We start from the raw sequence: 24,564 nt of genomic DNA, 5'->3' as shown, positions 1-24,564 counted from the left end.
AATTTCCTTCCTCTTAAAATACTCCTAAAATAAGCATATTGTAGTCCTAAAATACGAAATGAATCATATGTTTTATGGCGTTCTTCACCCTTCTTATGACATTTACTTTGCTCCGATGTGTTCTTCACCTTCTAATTATAATGTCACTCCTGACTTCTATACCTCCATTAGTTATTGAAGTAACAACAATAGTAAAATCTTTGACCGGTCGGTGAGCATTAATAACAACATGCTCATATTTCCCATAATCAAGTCATTGAGATCGCGTCACATGGTTAACCTCCATACAGGAACACCTCGCATTATTCATTAGTAAATTATCAATTTTGTCTCTAATCTTGACATCCCTTTTTAACTTTTAGCTGGATAAGTTTTTGTGAAAAGAAGTCTCCAACTATTTTTTCCTTCACATTATATTTTGTCTATATAAGTTCAACCAACACAAAAAGTGTCTCTTATTTATTTCTTTATAATATAATTTTGGTGATTGTGTGCAACCTTTTTTTTATAAACCAAGATGTATTTCAACTCAAACACAAAGAGTGCTAGAACCCGAATATAAAAAAGAGTCTCAGAAGATAGAAGAAAAGGTAAAAGCTACGTAACAACGGCCGTTCCACAATAAAAACAAAAAAAATCCAATGATAAATATCACTATAGCTAACAAACCAGTAAAAAGCCAAGCAATTATGTGTGCAACTTAATACTTCTACATCAACTTAGTTATATTGTAAGAATATAAGTAAAAAGTGAAAAAGACCGATGTTATATTTGGATAGATGCCAACACGCACTTCTAACATTCAAATAAACGTAATTCTTGGATTGGTATAAAAGTCTATTACAGTCAAATAGTATGAGTACACTAAAAGTGGACACAAGTTTATAAATTCAGTTATTGCACACTCAACAAAGCCAAGCACAGCATTCAAAATTGACAATCAACTTTTTATTCACTGTTCACAGCCACAATTCATAGTTTCCCCCAATCTTCAGTTTGTGTACTAAACTTTTTACTAGTAACTTCTAGAGGCCAAACACATTCATGGTATAATCTGAGCAATTTATGCAGAAAAAAATAACCACTTCATAAGCTTATGAATTCCCATGCGGTTGTTGTATATACTTTGAAAAGTTCAGAGTGCATATAGAATTTTGAAGCATATGCTAGGAATACTATTAATTGCGCATGTTGATTTCAAAGGTTGGTTGATGAGGATATTCTGATAAGCTCTTGGGAAGAAATATCCCAGGAATACTATTAATTGCAGAACATGTCACAAATCTTGATATTTCATTTTTAGACAAGGTGTTCATAGATCATACATTCCTGATTCCACTACCGTGTATACAAGATCAGATACAAAAGAAACTGTAAGAGTAAACTCGAATTCAATAAAACAATAAAATGAATCTGTAAATGACATTAGCTATAAGGCAATGTTTCTCCAATGGTGTCCCTCCCTGATTAGAATTCAGAAATCATTGAACTCAAATTGCAGCTTTGACCCCTGCATGTTGTAGATTCAATTCTGTTTGAGATCTAAACCGACCTCTTCATCGTGACTTGAAGGCTCCTGCACCACCACTTCTAATCCTCCATCATCTTGTATACCTCTCAAAGCTTGACTACTAGAGAAAGAAGTTTCATTGCTCTTCAGGTTGAGCCAAGCTTCATGCAGCTGCAAGACATACTCCAAGTGCCATAACACCTCCCCCATGGTGGGGCGGCTCTTCCCGTCGTCAGCAAGACATTTCTCGGCGATCTCGGCAAACTTCGACAAGGATTCAGGGCAGTAACTTCCTTTGAGTCGTGCATCAATGATTGTGTCGAGTGATCTCTGCCGTTGCCATCTCATTGCCCATTCTGCAAGATTGATCTGATCTTTCGGCAAGGTGGGGTTTATCACAGCTCTAGCACAAACAGCTTCAAACAGCACAACCCCGAAAGAGTAAACATCAGATTTCTCAGTCAGTTGCTGTCTTCTGAAGTACTCCGGGTCGAGATAGCCGAAACTTCCTTTCACTGCAGTGCTAACATGGGTATGCTCAAATGCAGGTCCATCTTTTGACAAACCAAAATCGGCCATTTTGGCTACGAAATTCTCATCCAGCAATATATTGGTTGTCTTGACATCGCGGTGAATTATTCCGCGGTCAGCTCCGGTGTGAAGGTAGTGAAGTCCCCTCGCGGCACCAATGCATGCTTCTACGCGCTGCTTCCAAGTTAATGGAGGAAGATCACTCCCAAATAGATGACTTCTAAGCGTTCCATTGGCCATGTACTCATAAACCAAAATCATTTCATTTTTCTCTTCACAGAAACCGATCAAGGACACCAGATGCCTGTGCCTGAGTTTTGAGAGCATCTCAATTTCTGTCTCGAATTCAGCCAGACCTTGATCAGAATGAGGGTTGGCACGCTTAATCGCAGCTGGGATACCATCATCAATCTCACCCTTATACACCTTACCAAAGCCTCCAACTCCAATTACCAAACTCTCATCAAAATTATTTGTTGCAGCAATAATTTCCGCCAATGTAAACCGCTTGCCGGCTCTGGTTGAGGCGGCCGGTCCATATGACTTCTGAGTTCCTGCTGATCCCTTGGCACCCACAGTACTGTTTATCCCACCATACAGGAACAATGGTCTCCAACCTGGAGGGTTGTTTTTGGTATCTATTGATTCTTTCCTCCTGCGTTTGCAGAAACACAAAACAAGAACTATACCAGCAACTACAGCAATAGAAGCTAGACCTGCTCCTATTCCCACCCAAATTCTTGCTTTTGATTTGCCTACCAAATTGTCAGCTGAGTCAAATCTCTCCACATGGGCAAGATTACCATTTCGGCTAAGCTTGAAAATCTCAAGACCATTCAAGAGAGCATCAGTTCCTGCAGCACCAGCAGCTGTCTCAGGACCAAGCTGAACCCAAAGGTTGTCAATCCTCGACGACACGGTATCAAAATGATCCTGGTGATATGCTTTATTCATCCCTCCTGCTCGTACGAAGATATCAACATTACCCATAGCTGTCCTGTTGTTTATGTAGACCCTGAATATTCTCTCATTTGCCTTATCATAATCCAGCTCACAGAAATGTAACCGGACCAAATAATCAAAATCAGGATCTACTTCAAATTTCCATGACATGTTAAATCTTTTTTCCAGGACTTGAGTGTTGGACATAGCCCTTGCAGTTTCATACACAAGGAGAGGAGCCACTGAAGTGTCATTCATGGAAGCATATGTGATGTTAGAATGGTTCTTAATTGCTGAACCAGCATTTTCTGTGATCATGTAGCTAGAATCCACTTCCCAAGTTCTCCAAAGATCAGGATCCTGATCAGATTGAATCTCAGGGCCACCAACATTTAACCTGTACATAGTCTCCATCGCACGTCCATTCAAATTCAAATTTCCACCACCTCCACCAACTTTACTGACTGAGCCATCAAAAAGCTCACCTACAACCGGGACAATCTCGATGGCATTGATGAAGCCAAATGAGCCTCCAGTTGGAACAAACTCAATCACAAGCAAATCCACATTCACAGCCAGAATATACTCTTTAACCAAGAAGAATGAACTAGCATTCTTTCCAGAACTCTGCAAGTCCATGTTCTTGTGGGATATCATACCTGGAACATCAAACTCTGACAATAGTTTCAGACCATTGACCACAACACCAAATGAGGACTTATTTACATTGAAGTCCTCCCCAGTCTCAAAGGGGCAGAAATGGAACCTAACAAAGTAGTTTCCCTGAACTTCTTTCACTGTGTAATTTAGAGAAGCTGTGAAAATTCTGGCTGTTTTGTAGAGGGGATCATAGATTGAATTGCCACTTAATGTAGAAGTGGAAACAGCAACACCAGGGGAGCTTAGGGTAACATTGGTATTAGAGGCCATGTCCCCAACCCATCTCCTACCATCAACATTTACAGAAGAATTTGAACCACAGTTTATAAGAAGTGATTTTGGTTGAGCATCAGTAGTACTCACTGCCACCAGAATCAGCACAATCAAAAGCCCCTCCCCAGTGATCTTCCCCATTATGGCTCTTACCCCAATAAAAGAAGCAAGAAACCCCAAAAGAGCAATGAAGAAGGAAAATTCAACACAGACCCACAAAGTCAACACTGCTCAATCACATAAACAAAAAGGAATCAAATTTCAACAAGCCAGAAGAAGGTTCATGAACAAAGAGACATGAATCTATTCAGAAGCATCCATGAAAAAGCTGAGGCAATTTTCAACACCATGGGAGTTACAACAACAACAACAACAAAGAGTTGAAAAAGAAAACCCACCTCCAGCTTTAGCTGAAGCCCTTCAATCTCCAACAACCACACACACAGACAGAAATTCACAGATCTGAACTTGTGGCAATGCAGTATGATTGATTGACAAAGAAGACAACAACTTGGGTGGCCTGTGATAAGGAATCAAGAGAAAAATCAGAGATGTCACCCAAAATGGGCTCTTTCTGAATAAACAAACAAGGAAATCACAACAACATGGGTTGTGGTTGGAAACAGATGGGAAAATGTTTCATTTCATCACTGCTTGGTTTTGTTTCTTATTCAATAAGCCAAGAATCTTACACTATTAAATTGCTACTTTATCTTTATCGTTTCTTCTCCCTATTTAACTGTTACATGATAATTGGTAACAGTACCAAAATTTCTCTTTTCACATAAGCTCCAATTATAAATTAATTTTTTTATAAACATCCCGTACCCGTCACAATTTGAATGCCGTCAGATTCAGGATTTAATCACAGTTAAGGCTCATCATCTCTCCCCCAGAATATATTGTGTGAGAATCGAATTCAAGAGTTCTTCTCACACACTCAACCAGCGTTACCAACTGAACTACCCCTCTTGAGTAATTATAAACTAATTTTAGTCCTAAAAAGTGTTACACTCTTCTAAACTTTCATTAAATGAAAAAATAAACTTATTTTCTTATATAAGTTTTACTGTTTGGGGGTTTAATACAAAGGCACCCGAAGCCAATTCAAGTCAAGTGATCCATGTTTTCTTTTTTTAAGAATGTCTCATGTTGGAGTCGTGTAAATAGAGGAAGTGAAGAAGTTAATTTTACCTCAATGTAAATGTTCACCAATAGAATTTTGTTGAGTATAATAAAAAAGAAAAATTAATATGGAGGCAAGATGCTGCAGGAGACAAAGATGGATGGAGGTGGTTCCATGATTTGTGAGGTGGGTCACATGGCATTGTCTTTGTCAGACACATGATGAATTGAGGAGTGCAATTATTATATTCGTATTTCCCAAACTGACCCTGGTTTTTTAATATCTGCAAAGCTAACACATGTACTTTCTTGTCATATGCCATTTCCGTACTAAGGGTACCCTTTAAGGGTACTTGTATTTTTCCCTTACAAGTTGTGACAGTGCCATCACTCAGCGGTTGAATGGATTAGTTCAGTTTCACCTTGACCAGAATCAATGCTCCTGCATATTATCATATTTATTATTACCAACATATGCTTAAATTATTATCAAAATTAATATTCTAGTTTTTCATTTTGATAGCTTCAAAATTGTCATTAGCATCTAGGTACATTGGTTCAATGAACAGTTGCTCATTTTCAGATTTTCAGCTCCTTTAATTCATGTAATTGATGGTTGCCCTTATTACAAGACAAGGTTTTCATTAGTTTTAGTATTTTTTTTTTAAACATAATTTTTTATAAATTACGAAATAAAAAAAACAACGACTGATCCGTTTGTAATTTCAAAGACAATAAGTCAGTTTGGTAACATGTCAGCTGCATGTATTATTAAAGACACAATAGAAAACTAGTTAATTTATCATATTAATATGATATTTAATTTATATTTTCAAAATTAAAAAAAAAAATAGTATAAAGTTGTTTAGCAAAAAAATAGGATAATGTCTATCCAATACAAAGCACATATTCGACACAAACTCGACAAACATTATGAATATCCATGTATTATATACCACGGTGATATGGAAGGGCACAGTGCAATTATGAAACAAAATTATGTTGCCATTTTTACACCAAAAAATAAAAATGAGAACAGAAAAATACTACACAAACCAGTGATTTATGAAGCACATGTGTAATATAAACAAGTACTTGATGGTACCATTTGAATAACAAATTCCAGAATGCAAAAGAATACCACATGGTTGTGCCAATTACATAAAACTGTGAACAAGCCATCCAGAAACTCGTGACACAAATAACATACAAATTTGTATAGAAAATAACAATGCACTACAATGAGAGAAGGCAAGTTTGTGCTATAGCCAACCACACAGAAAGCATTCGTGTATGGCAAAAACGAAGGTGTGTTAGCAACTGCATATTTGAAAATCCTTCTAGAATTGATCCTAAAGTCATAATTCATTTTGGAGAGAAGATTATGAGTAGCTTTTGGATAGCAAAATTGAGTATGATGAAAAGGAAGAAATTGATCCAAACATGCCAAGTTGTTGATTCTATTTTGTTGCTGTTTTCGTCAAAATATGCTTTAGAACAAAAACCAGCAGCTACATCAGCCAGCTGCATGTAAATCATGAGCAACTGTACAACTCGTCACCTGTATGCATTAGAAGATTTAAACAAGACATGGATAAATTTGTACATACTCTCCCTTACTCTGCAGAGTTTAATAAAAAACAACATGGACTAAAACACTTTATTGCGCTGGTGTTGCCCATCTTCTGCAGAAACAGGCATGAAAAGAGAAACCCCCCAAAAAATTTGAAAGAGAAAATGCAACCACCAGAACTCTGACATTTCTGTATAGGCGAGGCTGATATAAAGCTGAAAATAATGAACCAATTTACACCATGATGGTGTTCCCTAAAAAGTTACTTGTGAAACTCCACATCCGATGGTTGGTCAAGTGCAGGATCCTGCAGATAATGATTTTCTTAACAATGCTTCTAGGTTTTACAAATCAAGAGCATGGAAAGATATAGTTTTCGTCAACAGGGTGTCTGTCAATTTACCTGGCCACAACATATGATTAAAAATGTTTTTTTATCTCTCCACTCAATTCTCTTCTTACAAGCTCCAGAATCTCGATAATCTGCAAAATCAATAGCTAATCATTGAAACAGTTTTATATTGACCTATGAAGATCAAGCAGTTCATAATATTTTATGCTTGAATATGAAATCATCTCAATAACCTTCTTTATGAAGAAAAGACTACTTATTCTGGATATATAGAAATTATAGAGAAAAATATACACTTTCATATGTCTTTGAAGATACACTTCACAAATTTAATTGAGCTTCATCAGTAGCTAGGTAATCAGACTGGGGCTTTGCTGAACAGTGGTGTTGAGTTAGTAAGCTAGCTGTACACAATTCTACTTGCACTATCACTCCAAAGTTGGTCTCCACAACTATCGTAATATTGGTATATTACACTAACAGGTAAAAACCATTATCTAATATCATAATTGATACATATAAATATAATCATGATTCAATCCATGGAATGAGGGATTCCCATATATGTTAGCAGCAAAAACTGAAAACGCCTTCAATTCCAGGTCTAATTCTACATAACTAGCAGTGCAATAGAAACTCAATCAGATCAAGTTAAAATGGTGAATTATTCAACTCTAGATACTAATTTCAGTGACTGTGAGATGGGTTTGTGATAGGAACTGGATATATTGAAGATAGAAAAGTAAAAGGTTGCCAAGTAATTGGAGACTCAGCCACTCTCCCTGAGTCCCCCGACCCCAAATGATCCAAAAGATAACAATACTCACCTAAACTCTCTTTTATAGGCAACATGCCTTACTCACTAACCCACCACTAATTAACCAACTCTCACGAACCGAGTGTGTCTAACAGTTTGCAATTGAAAATGCAGAAATGAATTCAGAAAAAGATACTAATGTTTAGCCACTTCTCTTATTAACTTTTCTTTTTCAATTTTTTTCTCCCCCATCATTTATGTTTTTTCACTCTTCTCATGCATTTGGACAATTCATCTATATACTAAATAACACAACTCTTCTCGTATCCCTTGTTTTTTACAAAATATCAACTCATATTCATATTAAATATGTACGCACATCGGATCTGTTTAGTTTGATAAAACATTTTCTATCTTCATTTCTTGTTTTAACTGATAGTTACAAAAATGATAGCTTAATTACACTTTATATTTTGTTTTAAAAATTATACAAAAAACAGCGGAAATAACAAATATGTGTCACTTTATAATAATAAGTAAAAAGAGGAAATGAAAACAAATTATTTCCTTAAACCAAACAGACTTCAAATTTTCACAAGAATAACACATTCTCTTTTATTTTAGCAAAAACTTTTATTTTAATCAAATTGGAAAATTACACTTGAGCACAATTCCAATGATATTTAATTCACATATTCATGTCTAACAAGAAGAGTGGTTTATTATGATAAAAGGAGCAATTTTTGAGCATTAAATCATACATGAATGGCTAAGAATAGAATTTAAATCGTAGGACTTTAACCATAAGTAATTTTGGGCATTGCTTAAGCATAATAAGGCATTGCTCAAGTCAAGATCCTCTGTACTTTTCTACATGGTATCAATTACTTAACTCTTGAGCATTAAACCTTGACTATTCATGTATATCTTAATAGTCAAGATTTGCTCTCATCCCAATAAAGTCAACTACTCTCCCTAGACATGATCTATGTCCACATACACCCATACACACACACGTGAAAAAAAAAAATTACTTTTTTTCTCACGATGGTCGTTAATGCCATTTAGCTCAAATTTGATTCCATTTACTAAATTCCATTCCAAAATCTACCAAACTGTGACTAAGAATGGCTATTTATTTCCAGCTCCTTCTGCTCCTACCCATTCCATGGAATTGTCACTTATGGACCAAATGTGCTGCCAATGTAAAAGAGACATATGCTATATTCTTAAAATAAGGCATTGCTCAAGATCCTTTGTACTTATCTACATGGTATCAATTGATAGGAGAAACAAACCCTAGTTTTCTGAATGCTAACCATTCTTACTTTGCTCACCTCCACCAGTGTCTGTCCTGGTATTCGCTAACTTCCTTGATTGAGTCTTTTTTTCTCCCACCCTACTGCAACTATTTTATGTCTTTCTCTTTTAGTTTCTAAGTTGAATAGAGGTTTTACTTAAATGCTGTTACATTATGAAGAGTAAAAATAACAAAAAGAAGGGTTCTTAAAGAGTGCATTGTTATCTGCTGCAAAGGAAAGCAAGCCAAAGAACACGAGTTCCAGTGATAGTAAATAAGAGGTCAAAAAGAGTATATTAAGCCCACAGAAAGGGAAGGATTCTTACCCCAGGGTAGTGCTGCAATATGGGTGAATAATGGTCAAGTGCGATATATATTTTTTCAAGGAGGGTAAGAAGAGCATCCACCTCATCCCCCAACAGATCAACCTGATATTACATGTACAGAACCAATTTAAGTAATTTAGATCAAACATAATATATAAGGCCGATTACTAGACTTTAGTATTAAAAACGGAAAACGAAAAATAATGTTGTCCCTGTGAAATTTAGATATCTTTTCAAGTTAAGTATTAAATAGTGCTTGTGGGCTCACAATGAATGAGTTGAGGTGGTAAGTAGTTTTGACCACTAAGGATGAGAAGTTGAGAACATGAGTTCATATCTCAAGTCTCAACTCTCAAGGCACCAGTTCTTATGAAGAGGTCGCATAACAATCTTGCTCACACAAAAAAATGAGAATTGGTTTACCCTTTGCTTATACTCTAATCTCAGTAGTATAACAATAGCAAAAAAAGGTACTGTAATGCAGATTACATACCTCTGCTTCAGCCTTTGCAAGATCAGAACATCTTGTTTCAAACCTTTGCTTATACTCCAATCCCATGGTTTTAAGTGCATTGGCTTTGGTATTGAGGCAACAGAACTCAGAACTCATGTTTTTAAGCCTGACAAGATGATTTCATACATGACTTGGTTCAGAACAGAATCACCACAAGAATTTGAAATTGAATTAAAAAATATGATTCAAAACTACTTGTTACATTTTAAGATATCAAATATAAGTCGGTTTCTTCCTGCAAAATTCTCGAGCTGGTATAAATTAACAAATATAAACATTTGGCAACTATCTATAATGCTCACATGACAACTGTTTCCCATACGTACAGTATATCTAGAGCTTGCAGAACAATATTAAGACATAGGATGAATATAATATGCAGCACATGCTAATAGCTTTTTATTTGCCTTAAAATAAAAATAACTAAGTTAATTCCCCAAATTATTCCTTCAAACAATAAGATGTTAATTATATTCAGATTAATCCAAAGGTAATCTTGCTCACTTGACGTACTTGCTGGTTTAAATTAGAAAAGAAGGACATTGACATGATTATTGCATACCTCAAACAATTTCTTGAAATATCTTTATTAACTCTAGCTTCAAAACCAGTAATCATGTTCAACAGTTTATGGATGAGATTAATGGTTAATTCCATCTGCTTCACGCTTTCCCTTTCTTTTGCCTCAAACAGTTTTAATGCATCTTGCTGCTTTTGGTTAGCAGCACAAAGTGCCCTTCTTTCTTCATCAATTACTCCAAGCTCATCCATTTTTTGTTCAAGACGTCGATGTAATAGGCGCATTTGCTCCTTATACTGTTGAATTTCCTTCATTGCTGCAACCAGCTCACCCTGAGTGACGTCCAACTCTTTACTGGTCTCTTCAATTAATTTATGTTGCTGAATTGTCTTAGCAGTCAAGCTGTTAACCTGATCAGATGCAAACTCCATCTTTTGTTTCTCCTGTACCAAAGCAGCAGCTGCTTCTTGTATTAACTTCTCCTTTTCTTCCACTGCTGATTTAGACCTAAGCATTTCAAATTCTAGTTTCTGTTTCTCAGCAGTTTCAAATTTTAACGCTTCATTTGCTTCCATCAATGCTTCTCTAAATACAATATGATTAATATCCAGTAGCCCCTGCATCATAGTTGACTCCATATCTCCTTCCTCAATTTCCAACCCAATCGAAGCTTGAGCAGTGTCAGCAGTTTCTTTCAATATCATTTCATATATTTCTTGCTCAAAACTATTCCTTAGGTGTGATTCTTCAGTGTTGTATCTAAATTCACTTAACATATCTGCTAAGAGACATTTATATACATCTTGAATAACCGCCACTTCAGCATGGGCACCCCCTACATCATCCTCAAGTTTCTGGATAGTTTGTAACCATTTTTTCTCAGTGAGTTGTTGCTGTGACAATTGTTCCACTGCATCAGAAAGTTGAGAAGATAGACTCTTAACCTCTTTCTTCTTATCTGATAGCATTTCCTTTATTTGATGATTCTCAGAGTGCAAGATATCCAATCTACCCTTTAAATTGCTAAAAGAGTCTATGTTTTCACTGAATTGGAGCATTTTCTCATTTACAACAAGGATATTATTGAGTTTTGAGATGACATCAGGGATTTTTTTCTTCAACAAATCCAAATCCTTGTCCTTCTTCGATGGAAAAGAAGAACCTCTTTCTTTCAAATTCAATATTTCCCGCCTAAGTCGAAAGTTTTCTTCAGTCTTTTCGTGCACTTGAGATTCATGGTTCCTCCTCAATTTAGTTATATAAGTAATCAATTCATCTTTAGACATTTGCTTTAGTAAGCTAGAATCCAAATTTTCAGGCCTGCTAATCTTTGAGTCCTCGTGTGTGCCATTTTCTTCCAGAGTTGAAGGCGGTAAATGATCTGTTGATAGCTTGACATGGAAATGATCAGCCTTCTTATTATGACACCATTCCTCAGTATTCTCCAAGGATCCATGAGAAATAAGCAGCCCAGCTTCAGAAAGAGATAGTATTTTGAAAATTGAATCCAATTCCTGACGCAAACTTGAGATCTCTTTATATTTGTTAACAAAGTTTCTACTTTCAAAGTCAGAATTGTCCCATAATTTCTGTTCGAATTCCTGCTGCAAACTCCAGAAACAATTGCTGATCACCATCCGTTCAATTTCTGAACGAAACTCCTGCTCCTCCTGCCACTCAGAAAGCGAGGCCTTTGATAACTGATCCGTACTTTCTATCCTTCTGCAAAAAGTGTCTATAGTATCTTTTAGACTTTCAAAAGTTTTATCTACATAAATCCATCTTTCTGGCACATTCTCCTGCAGAATACCACCTATACCTACCAAATCAGAACCTGAACTGAATCTTCTGATGGAACTAGGTCCTCTTACTTTATTTATTTCTTTCTTGAGCTGATTTAACTGCTCATGTACCACAATTTTAAGACCATCCACATACTCTATATTGTGCTCAACAACACCATCTGAAAAATGACATTTAGCAGCTTCACGGGGTTCATTACAACGCAGCGAAAACCGTGTCTTCACTTCATCTGAACCCACATGGCGACTATGCAGCATTTTCTTCAGCCCAACCACCTCCAAATCTTTCCGAGCAATTCTCTCAGCTGCTTGTTCCTCAACAGCATTAACCATACCCTTAATAACAGAGTCACTCACCATCCTAGAGATGACCAACCGCTCATCGATGTCAAGAAAAAAAGACTCCATCTCCTCAAGTAAATGATCCTCCTTACCATTATCATAATACCTTTCATCACCATCAATAACATCAAAACTCTCCATTATCAATTCCCTCCTTTTACAAACAACAACGAATCACCAGTTTCGGCCCATTCAAACACAAAGTCAATTCAAAACCCTCAAATCCAGCACACTGCCAAAATCAGCAAAATGTGAGAAATTGTTAGACATACCAAATAGAATTGCATAGCAAACTCACTACTCACTAGTCACTACCAGACTTGTTAATAGTGCGCCATAGCGCTATAGCGTAGCGCCCTGGGGTTAACCGCTACTCCACTATTCACCGCGCTCGAAATAGCGTTTTTCGGGCTTGTCACTACGCTACGCTATCCGCCATTAACAACCCTGGTCACTACTCACTACAATACATGTTTAGCATAGCTCATATTCAAATTAAACAAAAGGGTCTAAAATTCTAAACTTCACTGATGCCCTTTTACTAAAACCTCTCAAGTTCAATCCTTTACCTGTTTTCTGAGCCAAAAATGACCCAATAGCTGAAATTTGAAGCGGAAAATCAAGGTTCAGTGACTTTTAGCTGGAGCTGCGGTGCAGATTGAAAATCCCAAACGGCGAGACTACTGGTGCGAATAAATCGGCGGCGCGTTGAATTTGGAGAAATTGACGGTTGAAGAAGGTGGTGTGCGATGTGCAGTGTGGAATTCAGGTGGTGGTGGATTTTTAGGGTTTAACAGGAACAAGAGAAGAAGGTTTTGCAGCTACCAAAGGAAGAAAGAGAGATTTGGTGAGAGCGGGAGCATTTACAATACGAAGCATTGACTTGTGTTTTACATTTTCACCATATATATTATATTAGGTAGCTTCATTTTTGTACAATATAAAAGAAATGTTTGTTATCACAAAATAAAATAAAATAAAAACATTGGAACTTGGATAATTTTTTTTTTTTTGGATAAATTAAAAGTTTGGTCAGTTCAGCTTAGGTCTCCATCATATGACAAATTATACTTTTAGGACTTTCGACCACTTAACATTGTTCCTTTAAAAACCATTTTTTAATTGAATATAATTTTTTAACTATCTATTTAAATAAATAAATTTTCACATTGCATAGCTTCAAAAAGTACATTACATTAGAAATTTATGAAATATTAAAGTATTAATATAATAAAATATTATGATAAGCAGCTAGAATAAAACAAGGATTAATCTAAAAGATTCCCAGCATACCAATTGCCCCACATGATAATCAAAGCAATCATGGCAATCATCATGATTCATGATGGATGGGCTCTTTTGACTCCTTGACTTCTCTTTTAAGTAACCAATTTTCAAGAAATTGGATTAAAGTTTTCATATTGATTAATTACGATGGATAATATTTAGGGTTTATTTGTTTGCAGTTTTTAACCAGTTTTCAATTTTTAAAAGCTGAATTCATTTTCTATTTTTAGTTTTCCGATATTAGTTTATTAAATGTTGAAAAACATGAAAATTACAATCAAACAGACCCTAGTACTAGATTGATTTTTAACAAGTAATTTCATTTGAAAAAGATGAAAGTATAACCTACTGTTTATTCATTATGGATAAAAATTATTATAACAATATTTTGAAGATGCTCTAGTTTTTTATTATATAATAATGTGAACATAAAAATTAAATGACGTAAACGAAAAAAAAGTAAAAACATCGCAGCTTATTGCACAGGCAAAATAACAGTGGGGAATGGGGTAAATTTGGCTAAGTAGATGGTCAAATGTTTTTACCCATTTAGAAACCTCAAACCAAACATTTGATGTGCTACTCTTCGTGTGGACACTTCTATGAGCATAATACCACTTCTGTCTATGTGCATAAAACGAGTAAAACAATTAACAGTATGCTTCCATGGTATACTGCCATCTAAACCCAAATCAATCCTATTGAAATCAAGTAAGGCAGGCGTTTAGATCAAACTGATATTTGAAAGTACAGAAAGCAAAATGAGTTCTCAAAATTGTTCACTATAAGTACTCCCAATCTCAAGTTATAATCGAATATAAATTAAAAACATGGATCTCGCGCTAATACCAAAATATCTCATTCCATAGAAACAACGGCGTAATATCAAAGATGAAATAGCTATTACAGAACACCGAAAGTAAAATGACTCTAAAACTGAAACAGGATGTATCAACTCATTTCTTTTTTCCACCCTTGGCAGCATCAGAAGCCTTTGTCTGCAAAAACAACACATCCCAATTTAATTCAACAAACCCTAAATACAAGGTAAGAAACCATCAACTATTGTAAGCTTTGATTACCTTCTTCACTCCTCGGATTTTCTTAGCTCTGTTCTTTCTCTCCTTCAGTTGCTTCCTTGACTTTTCAACTTTAGTGTCAAGACCATTCTGGAATAGATACATATGTTAGTTTGCTCACACGAAACAATACAACCATGGCCAGCATAATGATATTATAAAAAGAAAGGTCAGATGACAAAATCACATGACAGGGGAATAAAAAATGACAAGATTGAGTTAGAAAAATGCATATCATTTAAAAAACAGAACAATGGTGGCTACCATTTCAAATCATAAAGCATTTCATCGTTTCTTCAGAAAATTAATGAAAAAACCTGATACTCAAACTGGGTTAAAATAATGTTTCAGAAACACTTAGTTGACATGCCTTGCAACAAAAAACTTAGATGCATGTTAGTTTGCTCATACAAAACAATACAACCATGGCCAGCATGAGCATATTATAAAAACAAAGGCAGATGACAAAAACACATGATAGGGGAGTAAAACATGACAAGATTGCTATACAAAAAATTGCAAGATATTAAATCATATCATTTAAAAAACAGAACAATGGCAGACACCATTTCAAGTCATAGAGCATTTCATGGTCTCTTCAGAAAAAACCTGATGCTTAAACTGGCTTAAAATAATGTTTCGGAAACCCAAGACTTGCAACAACAACAACAAAAATGAAGAGCTCAGGCTTGACAACAAGCAATATTAACATGCCCCAAAGAAGCACTATCATGTCATGCTGATCAAAACATACAACAAAATCTATAAAAGGGGCTTGTGCTAATTGTAAACTCACCCTGATAAGCCTGTACTTGGGCTCATACTTCTTAGCATTTTCAAGCGAATCATAGATCAACCCAAAGCCAGTGGATTTGCCACCTCCAAAATGTGTCCGGAATTTGAAGACAAACACAGTGTTAGGGTCCTTCACATCATACAGCCTTGCCAGCTTCTCCTTAAGCTCAGCCTTCATGACATAATACACAACATATATTAAAAACTAATTGATCACTTATTCAACTGCTACGTTAAGACACTATAAACTCCTGAATTCTTAAATTTTAACTGAATAAGGCCCCTTTTGGAAAAACAGCTTATTCATAAGCTATTTAAAAATAAATAAAAAATTTGAAAATAAGCTATATTTTCATTAAGCGCTTATGGCATAAGCTCTTTTTCATAAGCTATCTGAGTATCTTATAAAAATAAGCTAAAAACAGCTTATGGTAGACCATAAGCTGTTTGCATAAGCTCCTAAACACTTGCACTAATGCTATCAGATAAGCTTGAATAAACTCTCCGAAAGGGGCCTAAATGTATATTAAAATCAAACAAAAAACGAAAATACCTTTGAAACATTTGCCCTCCCTGGATGAAGAACATCAACAATCTGCAACACACGTAAACAGGGAAAAAATTTAGGTTATACGAATTTCCGGTACTGGCAATGCAATAACCCTAATCACCATCAAATTACATATGGCAGAAGATAATTAAGAGATCTAAATCATCAAATACAGCAAAAAACTACTTAAACATTGTTGATAGATCCAGAGATTATCATGAATCGGTAATCAAATTCAGCAAAAACCTTACATGATTCAAATAATATACACGATTTTCATGAAACAGTAGAAATTGTGGGAAATGGAAACTCACGAATTGCTTCCTGGAGAGGAGTCGGTTGGTCATGAACTTGCGGGTTCGGATGGTGACTGCTTTGTCCGCCATTTTCGAAGCTCGGTGAGGTCTCTGCAAGTGGCTCCGCTCCGCTTCTCAGACACTCACCACTCTCTTGCGCAGTCAGAAAGTGAAGTTCATATTGTGAAATTAGGGTTTCTATAAGGTTACACGGGCTGGGCTTAGAGTTTTGAATTATGGGTTGGGCTTATTATAACTTTGTCTATATTACAATATAACAAAACAAATATTTATATAAATGAAACTATGTATGCACTTCATTAGTCATATAAGTCAATGAGAGACTTCACACCCGGAACATCGGCAGCGCGGAGGTCATTGATCATGCTCATATCTTTGTTCATCATGGGACATATCTCAGAGCAATCTCGGTGACCAAACAATAAACCTGAGATAGGCTCTAATACCATGTCACAAACCACTTATCTCAAAAGCTTAAATTGTTGGGTAAACAACACATGAATGGTTATATTTCTAACAGATGTGAACCCCTCCCCCCCTTTTTGCGACATATCGCAGAAGAGAAAACCTTACTTGGAATATGACTTTTCATTAACAGGTGGTTGGTTCTTCTTAATTAAGGACTCAGATTCGAGTATTGTGAATGAAAAAAACTCTGTTGGAAGAGCTATGTTTCTTTTCAATGGTTTTCACCTGTAGTTTATGGCAGTTTACTATCCAGTTTGTGAAACATCTACAAACTGCAAGTGTCACAAAAAAAAAACACATGAGAGTGTTGATGTTAAGAGAAATGACTTGAAGAAGAATAATGAAATCTAGCACAAAAAATAGTATACTCACGTGAAACGCAAACTTTGACAACTTGCCTAATGAATTTGGGATAGGGCCAGTGAAACGGTTTAGGTACAAATGGTTGGAGGCTCGAATCTGAGGGCTACAAAGCAAGATGTAGAGGGTAGACTCGTCGGCGTTAACCCTGCTGCACAAGGATTTGCAATTTCAACTTGACCAAACCCTCTATCAAGAGGAACTATAATGGTACTAGAAATCAAGAGAGAAATATGTATTGCATGGCGATATAATTAAACTCCAAAAAAATTCATGCGCTTACAGTGGTGCGACGTAAGCGTAACCGGATCCATGCGTTATGTCTTCCCAATGGCAAGTGGTGTGATTCTGAGGTTGTCCTGCAAGATGAGGCGTTGAAGTTTTTCAAGGATATTTTTTTTTTGCTACTGAGCAAGTACAACCTGAGTTGTTGAGCTCGTTGGCTTGCCCAACCCTTGGGCCTCTAGCGGTGGCAGGTCTGTTGAGGCCGGTGAAAAAGGATAAGGTTTGGCACGCTCTTAGGACTATGGACTCTTTCAAGGCTCCTCGACCAGATGACTTTCAGGCAATTTTCTTTAAGTCCTATTGGCATATTGTGGGGGATGATTTGTGGCGGATGATTCATGAAGCTTTTATTTTCGACGACTTATTTATATAAAATTGTATAACTAAAATCATATGGAGTTTTTCTTTAGCTTATTTTTTTGGTTGCACAAAAGAATCCTCAAATGACATTTATGAGATTAATCTCTTTAGGGCTATAAAATTACCTTAAGTGGGTAGCTCTCTCCAACAAATCATTTCCCATACACACCGCTCAATGATCAAACTCTTGATTAAATACTTAAATATCTACCAAAACTCCGTTAGCTGTTCTTAAGTTTGATGCACCGACGATGTAAAGACTGGATGCTATAAGACAAAATATTCATGTGAATCAGTACATAGATTGGGGCCTTTCCTCGCATCACGTCTTTATCCACTTGTTCTCACTTGGAACTTCCTGCATGAATCACCAGCAAGGGATTTTTGGAAAAACCATAGTATCATAATCACACTCAAGAGTTATTCCGTACTCCTGCATGTACAGATTACAAAATTTCATCAACAAATTCAAAATAAAAGCTCGAGGACAACACAATCAGTCCTAGAGGGTATTGCCTAAGGCTTGCTCCATTTGGTGTTTTAGTAAGAGCTATCCCAATTTAAAGATGAACTTAAAGAAAAGCTATGGCTATGTTTGAATCCCGTTGTCACTAGTACAAAACAGACATAAGTTAACATTGGATTGACACATGGAGACAAAAAGAGAATAGAACTATACTTATGAATTGACATGAAAGTTTATGTTGCATGAAACTAATATCCAAACACACACTAAGCAGTTATGAACTTAATCCTGATTGATTGTAACAAAATTTCATGAACGTTTATGCTAGTCATATAAAAAAAGTCTTGTAGAAGGCATCTCTTCAAGCTACCCATTACATGATAATACATATTACATTAGTTACCACCATAATAACTAAATGTTGTAAATTTTGATTTAAGGTGATTTGTTAACATGATAAACAAGTTGAGCTTTTTAGTTATCCAAGTTTGGACATTGGACAAAAAGATACTTGTTCTGCGTCTTTCACAAGTGCTTCAGCGATCGATTTTCCAGTAATCCCATTATCGGCGAATGACTGCAATATTGTTTTTGCCTTAGAATCATTAGGAACAATCTCAACATCCAAGTATATTTGGAAAGCATAGCATGTAATCACAGCAAGGCGAGGAATGCCCCAGAGTATCTTTTGTTTTAGATTCTCCTGTTCGGATTTAAACAAATTTCAGATTTAAACAAATTTCAGAGAAAAATAAATGATATATAACGAAAATTGGATTTGTTTGCATTGCAACAATAAACTACTCACAAGTTTAATTTGTTTCGCTGCTTGTTTGCGAAGAAATCTCCAGGGCGATCTCCAGGACTCATCAAAATCGAATAGTGTTGCAATGTTGTTGAACTTAGCAGGAAATGGAAATGAAGATTCCTGCACGCAACACACACAACTAGCTTATCAGTTAGCTGTGCCAAACATAGCGAATATTTCAGAGGAGAATAAATGATACTATAAAATAAAAATGCAAAATCAAACAAGTACATTACTTACATCAGAATTATTTATGCTTAGATTATCAAATCTCGGTGTGATGTAATTGAACTGAGCAAGAAATGGAGCTTGGTTTCTTGTGGGAGCCTCCGACTGCTGCTCCAGATTCAGAAGAGTTTCTTGTGGTTTTCGAAGACTTTGGACTTGGATTTCCTTGCAGGGCTACTCACAATTATACGAGGCTTGGATTTCTTTGCAACGCTACTCACAATTCTAGGCTTGGATTTCTTTATACACGATGCAACACAAAATAAAATAATTTCAGAGAAAAGTAAATGAAACTATAAAAAAAAATGCAAAATCAAATTAACACATAACATTACTTACATGAGAATTATTTATTCTTAGATTATCAACTTTTGCTGTGATGTCGGTAAGATATAGAGATTCTGCAGCAAAATAAAAAAACGAAATTAGTTGAAAGATGATCGATGAAAATTGAGAGAGATTAAGATTACTGATTACACTACAACGAGAGAGAGACCTTCTTCTTTTTCTTGTTTTTGAGGATTTGCGAAGCTACTCCCTCGTCCATCCGTGGAAATGAATTTCACCCTAAGATCTTTTGTGTCACATATATATAGGGATGGCATAACCAATTCACATAATATAGCTTTTTTTTGCCAATGGGAAACAACACGGGTCACGGGCCCAATAGGGATGGCATAACCAATTCATATAATATAGCGATAGGCACTTACCTTTGATTTTGCAGAGTTTACCTACAAGAAACGTGACTAGATGAACCAAGATAGAAGAATGATCTCTAAAGCGCATGTAGCATGTTGCGACTGTAACAGAGAAGTTAGAAGGATGGGACCGAAAATGTGAAATAGGGACAGGGTTATAGTGGTAAAAAATCTAGGGTTTTTACTCTTATACTTGTAAGATAATTTCAATGGGTGATTTTCATTGATAAAATACATTGTATATATAGATACAATAGAGTTGACCTAGGCTAGTAATTACAGATAAATCTAAGCCTAATTACAAGAAAATCATAATGACATAATATTCTATCACACCCCCGCAGTCGAAGCGGGAGGTTCACTGACGCTGAGACTGGAGTGAAAGTCATCAAATAGAACCCGAGGAAGGCCTTTGGTGAAGATGTCTGCAATCTGGTGACGAGAGGGAACATGAAGGATACGTGCCTGACCACGGGCGACCTTCTCGCGAACAAAGTGAATGTCCATCTCAATGTGTTTAGTGCGCTGATGCTGGACAGGATTGCCGGATAGGTAGATGGCACTAACATTATCACAATAGACCAAAGTAGCCTGAGAAAGAGGAATGTGAAGCTCTAAAAGCAAGTTGCGTAGCCAACATGATTCAGAAACCACATTAGCGACGCCTCGGTACTCAGCCTCAGCACTAGATCGAGAAAGCGTGGGTTGTCTCTTGGACGACCAGGAAATGAGGTTGTCGCCGAGAAACACACAGTAGCCAGAAGTAGACCGACGAGTGTCGGGACATCCACCCCAATCTGCATCGGTGAATGAAATAAGCTTCTCGATAGGAGAAGGATAGAGATGCAAGCCAAACTGTAAGGTGCCCTGAACATAACGCAGGATGCGCTTCAGTGCTAGCATATGCTCGGTGCGGGGGGCATGCATGTGAAGGCACACCTGCTGAACAGCATAAGAGATGTCAGGACGGGTAAATGTGAGATACTGTAAAGCCCCGGCAAGACTCCGATATAAAGTAGGGTCATCACACGGAGTACCAGCAGAAGTACTGAGTTTCTGCTTGGTGTCAACTGGAGTGGCAGAAGGATTGCACGAGGTCATACCGGCCCGAGCAATAATGTCACGTGCATATGTACTCTGACTGAGAAAAAGTCCACCTGCATGTCTGGTGACAGCAATGCCCAAGAAATAACTCAACGGTCCCAGATCCTTCATAGCAAACTCAGAGGCAAGAAGAGCCATGATAGATTTGCGAAGGTCATGAGAAGAGCTGATGAGTATGATGTCATCAACATAAAGCAGGAGGTAAGCCATGTCAGAGCCGCGTCTGTAGATGAAAAGAGAGTGATCAGAGGTGCTATGCTGAAACCCAATGGTGGAGACATAATCTGCAAAACGCTGGTACCAAGCGCGAGGCGCTTGCTTCAACCCATAAAGAGATTTCCGCAGGCGACACACATAATTAGGATGAGTACGGTCACGAAAACCCAATGGCTGATGCATATAAACTGTCTCATGGAGATCACCATGGAGGAAGGCATTCTGAACATCTAGTTGGTGAATGGGCCAAGACCTGGAGAGGGCAATGGTGAGAACTGTGCGAATGGTCGTTGGTTTCACCACAGGACTGAAAGTCTCATCACAATCAACACCTGCAATCTGTGACCTGCCATCACCTACAAGACGAGCTTTATAACGCTCAAAACAACCATTAGCTTTCGTCTTATGACGAAAAATCCACATGCAGCAAATGATATTAACATCACGAGGACGAGGTACCAAATCCCAAGTATTATTTCTAATTAAAGCATCAAATTCAGACTGCATGGCAGATTTCCAATTTGGGTCAGACAGAGCTAGCTTCGGGTTTTTGGGAAGAGGTGAGATGGTGGGATCATCAATGGTGACAGAAAGGTTGAAGAGCTTTCTGGGTTTGTAGATACCTCGCATGCTGCGAGTGGCCATGGTACGGATAGGGGGTACAGGTAGAGTCGGCAAAGGTGGTGAAGGAGAGGATGGTAGGGAGTCAGAAGAGGAGGAAGAGGAGGGCGTATGGGGTGGGGGTGTGGTCACGGGAGAAGGGACTGCAGGAGTAGGGCTAGGCGCAGGTAAGGTGGATGGATGAGTCCATTGGTGAAGAAAAGAGGGATGTATAGTATCGGAGAAGCAGTCATATGTGGAGGGAGGAGGGGTAGGCATGGTGGCAAAGGGAAACTGAGTCTCATCAAAGATGACATGTCGGGAGATAATGATTTTTCTGTGCGACAAATCAAAACACTTATAACCTCTGTGATGAAGTGGGTACCCTAGGAAGACACACGGGGAGGAGCGGGGTTGTAATTTGTGAATGGTAGTGGAAGGAACTAAGGGGTAACAAAGACAACCAAAAACTCGCAGATGTGTGTAAGACGGGTCACGACGATACAGAAGTTGAGTGGGAGAGAAATTAGATAGAGCTTGTCGAGGAATGATATTAAGCAGATAGGTAGCCATTTGAAGGGCGTGATGCCAAAAAGACGGAGGAACAGACGCATGAGCGAGAAGAGTACGAATCATGTTGTTAATGGTTCGTATTTTGCGCTCCGCCTTACCATTTTGAGATGATGTATGCGGGCAGGAGAAGCGAAAAGTAAGACCATTAGCAGCACAATAAGCATGAAAGGATCTATTGTCAAATTCTCGCCCATTATCACATTGAAGACATTTTACAGATTGGGAAAAATGCGTGCGGATTTGATTTGACAGAGTGGTGAACATGTCAAAAACTTGGGATTTATTACTTAAAGGAAACGTCCACAAGAAATCTGTAAAATCATCCAAGAATAAAACGTAATACCGATGACCGGCAGAAGATAAAACTGGCGAAGTCCATAAATCACTGTGTAAAATGTCAAAAGGCATCACAGTAACATTATTAGAAGAAACAAATGGCAACCTAACATGTTTGCCAAACACACAAGACTCACAAACTGCCCTAGAATTCAAATGCTCATAACTAATGAACTTATGACTACGAAGAGACTGCAAAGCAGAAGAACTGGGATGACCAAGACGACTGTGCCAGAGACTCTGAGTTAGACCAGCAAATGGAAAGGACGGAGTGACTGGGTACAGGTCGCCAAGACTGTTACATCTCATGAGTGGAATCCCCGTCTGAAAATCATTAACCGAGAAGCCATATGGGTCAAAAGAAATAGAAACATTGTTATCAGTAGTAAGTTGTCGCACAGAAATCAAGTTTTTAACGATTTGTGGTGTGTGCAAGACATGGGAAAGGGTTAAAGGCTTGTGTTTTTGGGAGGTGGGTAGGGTGGTGTGTCCAGAACCCTGAATTGGAATACCCTGTCCGCTACCGACATACAGTTTCTGATTAAGATGACTCAAATTAGAATAAGACGTGAGATTACCTGGTGAAGCCGCCACATGAGAAGACGCTCCGGTGTCCATGTACCAAGTGTTGTCGGGAGGAGCAAGCGTCATAGTGTGCATGGCAGTGGCAATGTCAGTGGGCACTGGGGAGGCCGAAGCAGCATAAGCCTGAGGACGCTGGCCTAGAATTCCTGGTTGTCGGGGAGGCGCAGGGGGACGAGTCCACTGAGAGGTTGGGTATGGGCACGGAGGCACAGTCCATGGAGGCGAGGCCCATCCCCAATGTTGGTACGGGAAGTACTGTGGCTGAGGTGGCATCGGAGGAGAGGAGCCCTGAGAGGTGCCACTGCGGGATCCACCACCGTTGCCACGATTCCCACCACGACCCTTAGAATTGTGGGAACGAGAACGGTTGGAGGACCGACGATCAGAGCTCTGGGAGGAGACATCAGAGGCACGCGACTGAGTAGCAACATAGGCAGTAGGAGGCTCAACGGGCTTCATCTTAGCCAAACCTGCCTCCTCTAGGGTAAGCATGGAGCGAGCTTGATGAAAAGTGGGGAGCGGATTGCTCTGGCGGATCAATGTAGCAACGCCCTTGTAGGCATCAGTAAGACCAGAAATAAGCTGCAAGACGAGACGGTGATTGTTCACAGGAGCACCCACATCCCGGAGCTGGTCAGAAAGCGTCTTCAGACGCTGACAATAAGCAGAGACATTTGGAAAAGTCTCCATACGAACACCGGAGAATTCCTGCTCCAAAGCAACGGCACGCGCATTCTGATTGTCGTGGAAGATATCAGCCAAACGCTGCCAAGAGGCCAAAGCTGTGGAATTGATTTCCATGATTGTGGACATCAAGTCGAGGGAAATGGTGGAATAGATCCACTGCAGGACGATGGCATCCAAAGTAGCCCACTGATCATAGGTGGGGTCAGTGACAGCTGGCGGTGGTTTGGCTGTG

General features: G+C 37.9%; 3 protein-coding genes and 1 long non-coding RNA gene across 4 annotated transcripts; all 4 read right to left on the bottom strand.

Moving 5' to 3' along the window:
* Positions 1-1,264: 1,264 nt before the first annotated feature.
* LOC130723346 (probable receptor-like protein kinase At1g30570) lies at positions 1,265-4,599 on the bottom strand. Its single transcript, XM_057574351.1, has 2 exons — positions 4,315-4,599; positions 1,265-4,143 (listed from the first exon to the last, which is right to left on the bottom strand). Exon 2 carries the CDS (start codon positions 4,055-4,057, stop codon positions 1,526-1,528), a length of 2,532 nt encoding a protein of 843 aa, XP_057430334.1. The 5' UTR covers positions 4,058-4,143; positions 4,315-4,599; the 3' UTR covers positions 1,265-1,525.
* Positions 4,600-6,140: 1,541 nt separating this feature from the next.
* On the bottom strand, positions 6,141-13,422 carry LOC130723345 (WPP domain-associated protein). Its single transcript, XM_057574350.1, has 6 exons — positions 13,097-13,422; positions 10,426-12,759; positions 9,843-9,969; positions 9,350-9,451; positions 7,018-7,097; positions 6,141-6,921 (listed from the first exon to the last, which is right to left on the bottom strand). The coding sequence occupies exons 2-5, from the start codon at positions 12,666-12,668 to the stop codon at positions 7,035-7,037; spliced, it is 2,535 nt and encodes an 844-aa protein (XP_057430333.1). The 5' UTR covers positions 12,669-12,759; positions 13,097-13,422; the 3' UTR covers positions 6,141-6,921; positions 7,018-7,034.
* A 1,154-nt stretch (positions 13,423-14,576) lies between these two features.
* Positions 14,577-16,715, bottom strand: LOC130724217 (40S ribosomal protein S24-1-like). Its single transcript, XM_057575402.1, has 5 exons — positions 16,553-16,715; positions 16,242-16,283; positions 15,690-15,860; positions 14,897-14,983; positions 14,577-14,812 (listed from the first exon to the last, which is right to left on the bottom strand). The coding sequence occupies exons 1-5, from the start codon at positions 16,622-16,624 to the stop codon at positions 14,771-14,773; spliced, it is 414 nt and encodes a 137-aa protein (XP_057431385.1). The 5' UTR covers positions 16,625-16,715; the 3' UTR covers positions 14,577-14,770.
* A 1,752-nt stretch (positions 16,716-18,467) lies between these two features.
* On the bottom strand, positions 18,468-20,165 carry LOC130724218 (uncharacterized). Its single transcript, XR_009014458.1, has 5 exons — positions 20,027-20,165; positions 19,870-19,931; positions 19,543-19,769; positions 19,303-19,422; positions 18,468-19,197 (listed from the first exon to the last, which is right to left on the bottom strand). It is a non-coding gene; the product is annotated as an uncharacterized LOC130724218 (long non-coding RNA).
* Between the last annotated feature and the right edge of the window lie 4,399 nt (positions 20,166-24,564).

This window comes from Lotus japonicus, chromosome 6 (assembly GCF_012489685.1).
Source record: "Lotus japonicus ecotype B-129 chromosome 6, LjGifu_v1.2".
Classification (NCBI taxonomy): Eukaryota; Viridiplantae; Streptophyta; class Magnoliopsida; order Fabales; family Fabaceae; genus Lotus; species Lotus japonicus.
The sequence above is the reverse complement of the archived record's forward strand: the minus strand, read 5'-3'. Positions and strand labels throughout refer to the sequence as shown.

Excerpts from the sequence above, each read along its gene's own strand:
- LOC130723345 (XM_057574350.1), bottom strand. The coding sequence starts at position 12,668 with ATGGAGAGTTTTGATGTTATTGATGGTGATGAAAGGTATTATGATAAT. Across the intron at positions 9,970-10,425 it reads ATTTCAAGAAATTGTTTGAG|GCTTAAAAACATGAGTTCTG; the intron begins GTATGCAATAAT and ends TCATCTTGTCAG. Across the intron at positions 7,098-9,349 it reads TATTGCAGCACTACCCTGGG|ATTATCGAGATTCTGGAGCT; the intron begins GTAAGAATCCTT and ends TTGATTTTGCAG.
- LOC130723346 (XM_057574351.1), bottom strand. The coding sequence starts at position 4,057 with ATGGGGAAGATCACTGGGGAGGGGCTTTTGATTGTGCTGATTCTGGTG.
- LOC130724217 (XM_057575402.1), bottom strand. The coding sequence starts at position 16,624 with ATGGCGGACAAAGCAGTCACCATCCGAACCCGCAAGTTCATGACCAAC. Across the intron at positions 14,984-15,689 it reads CCAAGTACAGGCTTATCAGG|AATGGTCTTGACACTAAAGT; the intron begins GTGAGTTTACAA and ends TATCTATTCCAG. Across the intron at positions 14,813-14,896 it reads AAATCCGAGGAGTGAAGAAG|ACAAAGGCTTCTGATGCTGC; the intron begins GTAATCAAAGCT and ends TTGTTTTTGCAG.